Source organism: Helobdella robusta, assembly GCF_000326865.2.
Source record: "Helobdella robusta unplaced genomic scaffold HELROscaffold_36, whole genome shotgun sequence".
In the NCBI taxonomy this organism is placed as follows: domain Eukaryota; kingdom Metazoa; phylum Annelida; class Clitellata; order Rhynchobdellida; family Glossiphoniidae; genus Helobdella; species Helobdella robusta.
Genome location: NW_008704742.1, coordinates 1,438,590 through 1,452,006, shown reverse-complemented (window position 1 = coordinate 1,452,006; position 13,417 = coordinate 1,438,590). Strand labels below are relative to the sequence as shown.

The window sequence follows — 13,417 nt, the reverse complement described above, 5'->3', positions numbered from 1 at the left end:
GATGGTGCTGACGAAGACAATGAAATTAGCACAGGCACGTTTACAACCGCTAAAATGATGGAACTTCTGCTTAGTATGTCAACTGAAATAAAACAACAGATCAAGGAACAGTCCGAACAATCCGAACAACAGTCCGAACGACAGACAGAAGAATTAAAACAGATCAAAGAACAGTCCGAACGACAGTCCGAACGACAGACAGTGGAGTTAAAACAGATCAAGGACCAGCTAAAACACGTAAAATTGGAAGTGGCAGAACAGATTAAAGAACAGTCAACAAGAATAGAAATGATCGAACAGAAACTTGATCGTCAGACCGTTGAGGTAGATCACAAGATAGACAAATTGAAGCGAGAATTTGAGCAATCCAAAAAAATGGCCATGCCGTTAGATCACGCATCCGGAAGAACTTTGAAGGTATCAGCATTTGACGGAGAGATGTCCTGGAACGTTTATAAAACCCAGTTCGAAGCAGCGGCAACTAGTAACTGTTGGAACGGAAAAGAACGAGCAACAGCACTGATACTGGCCCTGCGAGGTTCAGCAGCAGAGGTTCTTCAGACGATTCCGGCGGAGAACCACTTCAACTATGAAGTTCTGGTTAGCGCGTTGGATTTACGTTATGGTGAAAAACACATGAAACAGATTTATCGGTCTCAGCTTAGAAACAGAACGCAACGATCTGGTGAATCCATTCAGCAGCTGGCACAAGATATTGAACGGTTGACATTGCTGTCGTATCCGACATCAGACCCCGAGCATAGAGATGAAACTGCCCTGGATACGTTTATCAAAGCCCTTCGTGATTTGGAACTCAAGCAATCCCTTCTCTTGTCAGATAAACGAAAACTCAGGGATGCCGTTGCGCACAGTCTCACTTTTGAATCGGCAAAGCAAGCATCAAAAAGTGACGTACGTCTACGCCAAGTACATGAAGAATGCTCTTGCCAGAAGGTGGTTGTGAAACGCGAACCCCAACAGCATGGTGTACCCTAATGCCGGATTTGTGGTGAAAAAGGCCATCTACGTCGTGATTGTAAACACCGCCTAAAAGATAACTACTGCCGAAATTGCGCGACAAGATGGCGCGAAAGAAGAGAAGATGATCCTGTATCACGATCGGCCCCTTCTAACGAAGGGGCGGAAAACTAATAAGAGCCAACTTTGTGGGGCAGAGGTTGGCTAGTAGAATTGACGCCCCCAGTACCGTAATTAACGTTTCCAGACTACATCGACCTATGGCTGAACGGAAAAGTTGATCAACGAGAATGTGTAATTACAGTCGACACCGGAGCAACAAAATCGATTTTAAGATCTGATTTGGTACCCAATCTGAAGAAAGAGACTTCTAACAAATACATCCTTCGAACAGCTACCGGAGGAACAGCACCAGTCTATGGAAAGATTCTCCGTACTGTTCAGCTAGGCGACTTGTTATTCGAAGGTTCATTCTTAGTCGCGGATATCATCGACGAATGCATAATAGGTGTCGACTTTCTGACAAAATATGGGTTCAAAATTGACTTAGAAAAACGCATTCTTAGATGGAGAAATACAGAAGTGATAATGGGGGATAGCGACGAAAAATGCATTCGAGTGACAGTCGATTGTGACATAGAACTACCTCAATCATCTGAAAACATCGTATGGGGCAAGTTGAATTGCGATCCTGGGGGCCACCAGTTCTATTTGATAGGGCCAACCTCAACGACAAATGTACAGAACGCGGTCATTGGAAAATGCCTGTTAGAAGCGAACAAAAATGGTTTTATTCCTGTCAGAATAATGAATACCGCTAAACACACTATTAAAATTAAAAAAGGCGAGGAAATAGTAATTGCCAATCAATAAATTTGGTGAATCATTAGATATGAAGCAACAGGAAAAGGTTCTACCAACTGACAAAGGTAGACTCAAAGAACTTACCAAAAATCTACTGGATGAACTTAATTTGTATCCAGAAGACCGTCTAATAGCCGAGGCGTTGATTGCTGATTTTGCAGACGTGTTTTCAACCGGTGACAATGACCAAGGTAAAACAGCTCTGGTAACTCACCAAATTGATACTCAGGATTCAAAACCGATCCGACAAGTACCACGACGTCTTCCTCTAGAAAACAAACAGAAGTAAACGAAATGATAACGACAATGCAGAATCAAGGCGTCATCGAACCGTCATCAAGTCTCTGGATTTCGCCTGTTGTTTTGGTAAAGAAGAAGAACGGCACTACCCGTTTTTGCGTTGATTATTGGAAGTTAAATGATGTGACTAAAAAGGACAGCTATCCGTTACCGAGGATTGATGACATCATAGACACCCTATCTGGCTCAAGTTGGTTCTCTACGCTTGATTTGAAAAGCGGATACTGGCAAGTAGAAATCGACAAGAACGATCGTGAAAAGACAGCGTTTTCTATCGGATCGGGGTTGTGGCAATTCACCGTCATGCCATTTGGATTGTGCAATGCTCCAGCTACATTTGAGCGACTGATGGAATGTGTATTGCAAGATCTTAACTGGAAAACCTGTCTTGTCTATTTAGACGACATAATTGTTATAGGAAAAACATTTGATCAACACGTCGAAAACTTACGGGAGATCTTCACAAGACTTTGGGTGGCAAATTTAAAGCTGAACGTTAAAAAGTGCAGGTTATTTTCTAAAGAAGTTAACTATTTGGGACATGTGGTATCTTCAGATGGAGTTCGAACCGATCCCAGCAAGATAGAAATTGTGAAAGACTGGCCAACTCCAAAGGATAAAAATGAATTGCGCAGTTTTCTGGGATTGGCAACGTACTATCGACGTTTTGTAAAGGATTTTGCAAAAGTTGCCAGACCTCTCCACCAACTTACCGAGAAGGACCGAGTTTTCAACTGGAATACCCTATGCGACTCAGCATTTGAAAAGTTAAAAGTTGAACTATGTGATGCTCCTTTGCTAGCATATCCAGTTCGTGGCAAGACGTTTGTGTTTGATACTGATGCAAGTAACAACGGAATCGAAGCCGTTTTGTCACAGCATATAGACGGAGAAGAAAAGGTGCTAGCGTATTATAGCAGAGGATTCACAGAGCTCGAACGAAACTATTGTGTGACCAGGAAGGAGTTACTAGCAATAGTCAATGCATCAAAACACTTCCACAAGTACCTTTATGGACAGAAATTTCTTCTCCGAACTGATCATGCAGCGTTAAGATGGCTCCTCAACTTTAAGGATTTTGAAGGACAGATGGTTGGAACGTTTACAAATGTACGACTTCGAGATCGTGCACCGCAAAAGAACAACTCATAGTAATGCTGATGCTCTCTCACGTCGACCATGTTTACCAGGATGCAAATATTGCTGTCGTCACGAGGAGAAAATACAATCGGAAGATATAAGAACAACAACAATATCAGCGGATGACGGTTGAACACCGACGGATCTTGCTGATGCACAGTTTGCGGATGAGGACCTACAACATCTGATCACATGGAAGAAGGAGGGCAAGCGACCGGACTGGCAAAGCATCTCAGAATATAGTGCCGTGTTAAAGGGTTATTGGGCTCAGTGGGACTCTTTGTATTTGGAAGGGGATTTGCTGAAACGAAAATGGGAATCAGCTGATGGATCAAAACACCGCATGCAAGTTGTAATACCAAGAAGTAGAACGACCGAAATCCTTGATGTAATGCATGGCGGCTCTTCTGGGGGACATTTAGGAGTGAACAAGACCCTTGACAAAATACGAGAAGGATTCTACTGGCTTCACGTTAGAGAAGATGTAGAGAGCTGGTGTCGAAAATGTAACACATGCGCTTCAGTCAAAGGACCCAAAAGAAGGCTAAAAGGAGCAATGCAAATTTACAATGTTGGTGTCCCCTTTGAACGGATTGCTATAGATATTGCTGGACCCTTTCCGGTATCAGATTATGGAAACCGTTACATTCTGGTTGTAGCAAATGGCCTGAGGTGTTTCCAATACCCAACCAAGAAGCATGTACCGCCGCTGAGAAAATTGTACTCAATTGGATTAGTCGATATGGTGTCCCATTGAAACTCCACTCAGATCAAGGTCGAAATTTTGAGTCACAACTGTTTGGTGAAATGTGCAAGCTGCTGGGTATAAACAAAACTCGAACGACACCTCTTCACCCACAGTCTGACGGTATGGTGGAACGATTCAACCAAACCCTGATTGAACATCTGGCTAAAGTAGTCGACGAAAATCAACGGGATTGGCATTGTTTCTTATGGCATACCGGAGTGCTATCTACACAACTACTGGAGAAACGCCATCAAAAGTCCTGTTTGGGACTACCTTAAGAACTCCAGCTGATGTGAAATATGGCGTACCACCTGAACTACACCAACCATTAACAGAGTACGTGGATAATCTTCGACAGCGATTAAACCATATCCACCGTTACGTACGCCTTAAAATTATGAAAAACACGGAGGTGGCCAAAACTAGATACGACTTGAAAGGAAGCAGTGGCGGTTTTGCTGTCGACGAGTTAGTTTGGCTGTACAACCCACAGCGAAAGAAAGGACTTTCTCCAAAGCTCCAGCGAGGGTGGGAAGGACCTTATCGAGTCATCACCCGCTTGAATGACCTCGTCTACCGTATTCAGGAATATCGGAAGCCGAGAGCAAGAATGAAGATCGTTCATTTGGATAGACTGGCTCCGTACCATGCGGACACCGGAACGAAAGCTGTTCGGGACGAACAGAACTAAGAAGGGGGTAATGTTATAAACGTGCTACCGAACGCACTAAGTTCTAGCGTATTCTAGAATGTTCTAGTGACTGGAGCATTCCAGAGTATGCTAGAATCGGACCATCTAGAAGAATCTAGAAACGACGCTTGCGAAGAGTATATAAGCGCACGTCGCAAGAAGATTAGTGATATTCGTAATTAGTGAAATTCGTGATTTTGTGAATAGCGATTCGGTGAATTATTTAAAGTGATATTTGATTTGTTTGTTGATTTTGAACGATTTAAAAGTTAATTGTTGCGTTAGTTTGAATTTACTAGAAATAAACGATTAGTTGGTTTTTTCTGTAAATAAAGTTTAATAACTAATAATAGTTGATTTCTTCTGTAAATAAAGTTTAATAACTGTTTGGAATATTTTATTCAATCGAGGATTTGAACCCGTCGCATCGTAAATCGGTTACAATATGTAAACTTGTTGGTTGAGCTAATAGCTAGTTAGTATGAATGAGTTTTATTCGCAATTTTGGAAAAAATTCTTCGTTAATCATTCACGATTAAAAATTTTTCTTTAGCCGTTATATTGCAAACAGTACAAAGCATTTTTATTATTTAAACCATAAAATAAAAATGTTTCATTGGAAATTCTAATAAAGCAAAAAAATAATATTTTATAAAACATTTTTTTAAATATATTTGTCAGAAACAAAAATCGATCAAGTTAGTAGATTAAATAATTTTTAACAAATTGTTGGAAGCAATTAATAAAAGAGTTCTTAATTGTCACAAAGTTCACTTCTTTGTTATTTCTTGGTAAATGCATACGAATTGTAGATTGAATTACCGTAATATCCAGTGTGTCCACCAAATGGTTTCAAAATATGCATTCCATTTGCAAAAGGATAATGAACGACATTGTTTGTATATCCATATCCAGATTCATTTTCACTTTTACACAAGGACTGTAAGTATTAGAAATATTATATCCGTATAGTTAAATGAATATATATAATGATTGATCGTAAATCATTCTCAAAATTTTTGAGTTCAAAACCAAAATTTTTGTTTATTTTATGCATGATTTATTCTTATATTATCTTCTGTGTTCAAATTATATTGTGTTGCTACTCTACTTTGTAGAGTAGCAACACAATATAATTTGATTTGTTCAATATGAATACTTAACGCTCAAAGTGAATAATTAACAGTAATTAGTTTTACATTCTTTAACTTCGTTTAATATAACACTTTTACGTGTTTTTATTATCGACGATTCAAATGATTATCAAAGAACACAGAAGCCGATCAAAGAACACAGAAGCGAAATGTCATGTTGCGATAGCTCGTGCAAATCAATGCAAAGTATGGCTGACTGGCAGTAAAGGCGAACAAATTCGGTCACTCTACCGAATATCAAATAAGGCCAAAGACTGAAAAAAGATATAGTTGGTATCAGGTGCATAAAGAATAATAAAAGCACCATAATAACCTTGCAGAATGAAATGAAGGATCACTGGAAGAATTACTTCAATCAGTTATTGAATGAAACAAACCCTATTGAGGTGGACTTTGATGCACTTCCGGTGGAAAGACCGATTCAGGGCACAGCTGAGGAGCTTACGAATGCGCTGAAGACAATGAAAATAAGTAGAGCGGCTGGTCCGTCTGGACTTACAAATGATATCATCAAGGCACCTTGTGGGGCAGGTTTCAGAACCCTCTTACACATTTGTCGATCTACCAGTGGAATGGAACAGTAGCACAACTGTGCCGATATATATAAAAAAAGAAATCCATTGAAATGCTCCTCTTATCGAGGTATACGTCTTCTGAAACATCCCCTAAAAGTTATTGAAAAAGTCATTGAGAGGAGACCGTTGTCGTGCGTTTCAATAGGTGGTTACCAGTACGGCTTCATGGCAGGGAGATCCACCATTGATGCTATCTATATCAATCGTCAACTTCAGGAAAAATACTTGGCAAAGCAAAAGCGACTGTTCCGTGTCTTTGTGGATTTGGAAAAGACTTTTGACAGAGTGCCTCATGAGGCAATCAGGTGGAGTCTACGTAGACAGCTTCTTCCCAAATATCTGATTTGGCTGGTTATGGCAAAGTACTCTAACACAAAAACTCTGGTCAGCACAACGGCCGGTAACACGAATAAATTTAATATTAACGTCGGCATCCATCAGGGATCAATACTCAGTTCTCAATACTCTTCATCACGGTGATGGAAAAAAATAACCAAACCGATACGCTCAGATAACATATGGATTGGGATATATGCAAATGATATCGTCTTGAGGGCGGCCTCGGGACAAGACCCAGCCAGAAAGTTTGAGGTCTGAAATACCCAGCTCGCCAAACACGGGCTAAAGGTAAACCTTGACAAAACAAAAACTATGATCAACAATGGTACCGCTGAGCTTGTGGTCTCTGGTCATTGCCCATGTTTGGTGTGTGGGGCTGGAGTTAGAAGCAACTCGATCAAATGCCTACAATGTCAGCAGTGATTTCACAGACGATGCTCAAAAATTACCGGCTCACTGAGGAAAGTGACTGATTTCGTATGCCTCACCTGCATCAACCCGCGACAACGGAGCTCAGATAATGATACGATTACCGGGATCGAAACTGTTACATTATTTCAGTATTTGGGAGATATGCTGGATTGTACTGGAACAGCTGATACCGCCGTTTGTGGATGCATACATGCGGCGTGGGGGAGATGCCGCCTCCTTGCCTCCGTACTGATGCGGCGTAGCATTTCTCTACCGCTGCGCTCAGAGCTATATAACACAGCTATACGTTCTGTTCTGATGTATGGTGCAGAAACGTGGCCGATGACAACAAAACTTGAACATACAACCGAGATCCTGAACCGACAACACGTTGAAGAATGCATGTTGTCGTCATCGCATATGATGGTTTGGCCATGTGAAGTGAAGCGAAAACGATACAATAATTTCCGTTACTGAGCACCAGGTGCCTGACACCCGCCCAAGAGGTCGCCCAAAAAAAAACTCGTAGACTACACAAGAGGACTTGAAGACACTTGGTTTCAAGGAGACAGACGCAATGGATAGACCGGCTTGGAGACAGAAACTGATGAATGGAATAAAAAAGTCCGACCTATAACGGATGGAGACTATAAATGAGGATTGATTGATATCGATGATTCCTGTTTCTAATTTTATTGATAAGAGAAATTCCAAATGCCCGATGTTGAATATTTATTATCGGATGTCTTTGTTCTATGAATATTGATTCAGCTAGTCGTAAATTATAATGGCTGTTATTGTCTTTTAAGATTTCAACATTGTGGTCCAAGAAAAAACTGCGTCGGCATTTGTACGGATGGTGCTCTTGCAATAATGGGAAATGTTGAAGGTTTTGTGTCACTGGTGCGACAAACGAATCAAAATATCGTGGCCACCCATTATTTCATACACAGAAAAGCACTGGTTGCTAAAACAGTGAGAAAAGATATAAAATCAGTGCTGGACAAGGTAGTAAAAATTGATAATTACACAAAAATAAGACCTCTTAAGTGTCACTTGTTTGCCAAACTTTGTCAAAGCATGGAAGCGGATCATATCACATTCCTTCAACATACAGACGTACGTTGGCTGTATCGTGGAAAATTTCTGTTTTGGTGAAAACCTGAAGGAGTTTGAAAACGCTCTGAGCAACGAGAGCTGGTTTTCTAAAGTAACATATCGGGCTGATATATTTCAAGAACTCAACATTCTGAACAATGTTTTGCAAGGCAGAAATAAAAACATTTTGACTTCAAAACAAACGCTTTTCAGAAAAAAACTGACTGTTGCTGTGAAAGAAACTCGCAGCAGCTGAAAATTTGAAAATGTTTCCCAACGTTAAGCTCACCAACCACCAAGACATTCTGCCGTTCATCGTCAACCACTTGGAAAGTTTGTCCAGCAGTCTTAGCAAATACTTCTCATCAATTTTTGTTGACTAGTATGATTGGATAAGGAATACATTTATTGAACTTAAATCGTGCAAAGGACAATTTACTTTAAAAGAGAAAGAGAAACTGGCTAGCATTTCAAGTGACAAAACGCTTAAACTCAGACATGCAGATCTCAACATAGATACGTTTTGGTTGTTGGTTGAAAACGAGTACCCTGCAATTGCTAAGAAAGTTTTGCGATTTCTGTTGCTTTTTTCCACGTCATACATGTGCGAGTTGAAATTTTCGGCCATGAGCAACATCAAACACAAGAAACAAGAACGCCTTTTGTCTGTCAGAGAAGAACTTCGCGTCTGTCTATCCAAAACTCCGCCAAGAATACAGCTGCTATGCAGAATGCACCAAGCACCATGTTCACACTGAACATTTCTCCGTACTCGAATTAAATGTAAGACTTGTGGATAGGACTTGTAAATAGGACTTTAAATAGGACTGTAAAACTTGTAAATACTTCTGATTAATAGTAGCTAGCACAATCAGTGATCTGTATTTGTGTGCAAATCGCACGATTAGCAGACTAGTTTTCTGAGGTGTATGAGGAAAAACTTGCAGGCATGAAATGTTCTGTAGCAGAGTTGTTGACTTTTTGAAATCAAAATGGTCACCAACAGCTCAACTCATCTACTAGCATTTTTAAATGAAAAAAAATTGGTTGCTCGTTTTGAAGGAACATAAACGGTACCGGTACAGGTTCCGCCAGAAATCTAACGATACCAAAGGATTCCCCTAAAAAAAAAGTTGAAAAAACTGCGCTATAGTATTATTCATTAATTTTAATTTCTCGATAAATACTATAGCGATAGAATTTGAAAAAAATTTTATGCGTAATGGCCTCATACCTAATTCTATTTATAAACTTGTTGTGAAATGGGTTGTGGAATATGTTGTAAAAATATTTTTTGCAGTCGTCGATGCTAAATGATGGGGTTAAGCTGTTTGATGGGTTGAACATTTTTTTGCATGTTGACCAGAATTTGACTTTCAGTTGTTTTATTATGTTGTTAGTACAAACTTATGCTACTAACAAGACACCTTGTTGTGAGTTAAAATAAATAAAACAAATACAATTCAGGCGTAATAAAATATTATCTCTATTCCCACGTGAATTTCGAACCGTTTCGTTTACAAGCTATCAGGAAAAAGAGAAGAAGTCGAGAGAGAAGCAAAGACATAAAAATTAAGATAGATTAGGTAACATTGAAAATTGCAATGATCTTTAATAATTAATATATGAGATAGTTAATAAATGAATGTTTGATCCCTACAATGTCGACATGTTTCTCAGTTTTTGCATTTTTTATTAATAACAGTTTTGTTCTTATTTGTTTGCTTATTGTGCTGATTTTCATGTCGAAACTGTGGTCGTCGCGGCCAAGTAATTTTAACTGTTTTAGGTCTTTCTTCATGTTTTTGACTGTTTTATTGGGGTGTTGAGTTGTCGATAAATCTTGTGGCTTTACCGTGCCGTAGTTGGATGCAAAATAATTGTAGATCAGTGATTGGAATGAGTTGGTGAAATTGTTGATGTCGGATACATTTGGTAAGGACGTTCTCTGGAGTTGGAAGTATGTATTTGCTCATGTCCAATGTTTTAGGGTCTTAGGTATTTTTATTCCAATGAGAGGAGTTTCCATGATGTTGCTGTCCAACCTTTCAGGGAATGCTTGTTCGCGTTGTGGTGGTGGCGACAATTCCAAATTTTTGTCAGATTTCTCTGGAGTTTCTAGTGCATTCCTAAGGTTTTTAAACATTTTGCAAGTACGTTGGTGAAATTTCAAGCCCTTCTGACCCTTGCAACTCTTGCCACAACAATATGAAATTAAATTATTATCTAAATTAGTTAAAATATCGTTACTTTTAGAACTATTAAAAATGTTAGGAGATATTACTATATTATTTTTTGGTGAGCTGCGTGTATTAAAATTGTCATTATTAATCAACGTTGTTTTGGTGCACCACCAGGAGTGTCTTCCTACATTTACAAACTCTTTAAAACAATGTGGATATTTACCAGCGTTAACTGTTGAAATTATATTTAAAAGCAAAATAAAACTAAATAAATATTTAAAATTAGATTTTATTAAAACTAGCTTAACCGACAAAATTTTCCGCATCTTTACATTCAATTTTTATATTATTAAACTTTATAAAACCAAATTAAAGTAAGTAAAAACATTGAGCAGACTAAAATCGAAAGACTCTCATGCTTACACGATACGATAATAATAATAATAATAATAACATTTTTAAATATTGTAAAAATAATATTAATAATATGTAGTTAATTAAATAAATTAATTCGCGCTTCTTCTCGGCTGAGCGTTGATATTTACCTTAACAACCATGATATAAACAATCTTGCCGTTAAAATTTTGAAAATCGCGTTTTATATTGTTTAATGTTATTAAATTTATTTTATTCGTTTTCTGTTTTAAGTAATTTATATAAATTTTATATGTAAATTATTAATAAACTATTATTAAATTATAGAAATATTAAACACCCACTTTGCTTCCATGTCAACGGACCAGTCCTACAAAATTCCACCAACAAAAGTTACTACAATCAATAGTTATCAACATCAACAATTTACACCATACTCCGTCCTGCACATGCTAACTAAGGCATGCCCATCCGGTACAAGTCGAGACGGTCTACCAGCATGGTTTCTACAAATCATCGCTCCATTCATCTTCAGCACCTTAAGTTCACTCTACATCACTGCTTAATTCACTCATTCATCCAATCACAATGGAAATCCAGCACAATCCATCCAATTCCTAAAACAAAACACCCATCATCACCAATAGATTATCGCCCAATATCTATCACCCCCATTCTCTCACGTATTCTAGAAAAATTCATTGTTAGGTCATTCATCTATCCATGTTTCAACCATCCATCTATCAAACCACTATTACAAGACCAGTTTGCATTTCGCCCAACAGGCTCATCTACATCCGCCATCATTTCTCTTATTTCCACAATAACATTTTTCCTTAAAAATAATAATTATGTTCATCTTATTGCCCTCGATTTCTCTAAAGCTTTTGACACTCTCAATCACTTCTCACTTTCAAATAAGCCTCTCTTCCACTACCTGACAACATTTACAATATCATAATTAATTTCCTATCTAATAGGAGTCATTCTACTCTTTTTAGCTCTACTCTTTCATCTACTCTACCTATTAACTCTAGTGTAGTTCAAGGTTCTGTCTTTGGTCCATCTACCTTTATCATCAACGCTTCTTCTCTCAAAACTTTTCATAGCTCTAATCAAATCATCAAATACGCTGACGACGCCTACCTTCTCATCCCATCATCTAACTCAAACACTATCCAATCAGAACTCGACTCATTAACCACATGGTCAAAACAATGCAACCTTTCACTTAATCTCAATAAATCATTCGATCTCATCATTCACAATAGCCGTAAAAAAATAACATTACAAGACCTTCATCACAAGGCATCTCAAACATATTAGCACTTAAGAAAACTTTATCATTACTAAACAAGTTTTTACTTATTGATCACCTCACTTTTATCGATCACCTAACTAACTCACTAAGTCATCATTTAGTATATTAATAAGTCATCAAACATATTAATACTCATTAAAACTTTTTTTAAAAGGTACAAACGGACATAGTCTGAATGAAGTGTTAGAAAAACTTTCTCGACTTAATAGAATATTTTTAACAATTCCTGTAACAACATGCAGCTCAGAAAGATCATTCTCCGTCCTTCGGCGCTTAAAAACTTATTTACGTTCAACAATCAGTCAGCTAAGATTAAACCATTTGGCTATACTTTATTGCTATAAAGAACGCGCCCAAAATCTTTCAATTATACAAAGAATTTACTTCTCAGAATGATTTGCGCAGAAGATCGTTTGCAACAACTGTATTTAAACTAGATTTTTTAATGTTCGTGATATTTAAAAATAGAATTTTACTATTTACATTATATTGTTTAAACTTTTGACTTTTAAATTGATAAAAAATTAAAAAGAAGTTTAAATTACAGTTTGACTAAAAACAATAAAAATTAAAATTTCGGCAACTTTGAGACCCAAATAATTTGAACAACTCGCGCCTATGGTTCTTGTTACCGTATATTATACTAGTATTGTTTACCGATATCTCTCGTTTTCAATTCTCTGTGTGTGCTAATTGCTTACATTCTGCTTTGTCCTATGCAAAGTGCTTTTGTTCTGCTTTGTCTTGTCAGTTTTTTTATATCTTTGTCTGGTTCGTTTATTATATCTTTGTTCTGTTCATTCTCTTTGCTTGTAAAGTCTTTCAATATTGTTTTTAATCGATAATTATATATATATATATATATATATATATATATATATGTATATATATATATATATATATATATATATATATATATATATATATATATTTACCTTTCGATAAAATACAAATACCTGCAAATGTTTGAAAATGTCAAACTGATATTCGAATACGCATTTAATGAAAAACTAGAGGTTATTATTATGAAAAAAACATCACCGAATTTTTCATTTTACCTTTGTAAATTTCTTCTGAGACATCTCTCACATTGTTGATAGATTGAAGCTTTTCGATGGAAGATTTTGTAACGGTTGGCTTTAATATAGTAAAAAGATTATTTTATTCATGAATGACTTACACATATATGATTGACTACAAGTAAATCTATACAAACAAACATGCGCGCGCATAATTTTAA

At 37.4% G+C, this 13,417-nt stretch overlaps 1 protein-coding gene across 1 annotated transcript; it reads left to right on the top strand.

Moving 5' to 3' along the window:
- Nucleotides 1-12,384: 12,384 nt before the first annotated feature.
- On the top strand, nt 12,385-12,573 carry HELRODRAFT_83212 (hypothetical protein; the record flags this gene model as incomplete). The annotated part of the gene is made up of 1 exon (XM_009023472.1): nt 12,385-12,573. A coding segment is annotated over one exon (189 nt), but the record flags the coding sequence as incomplete, so codon positions are not given.
- Between the last annotated feature and the right edge of the window lie 844 nt (nt 12,574-13,417).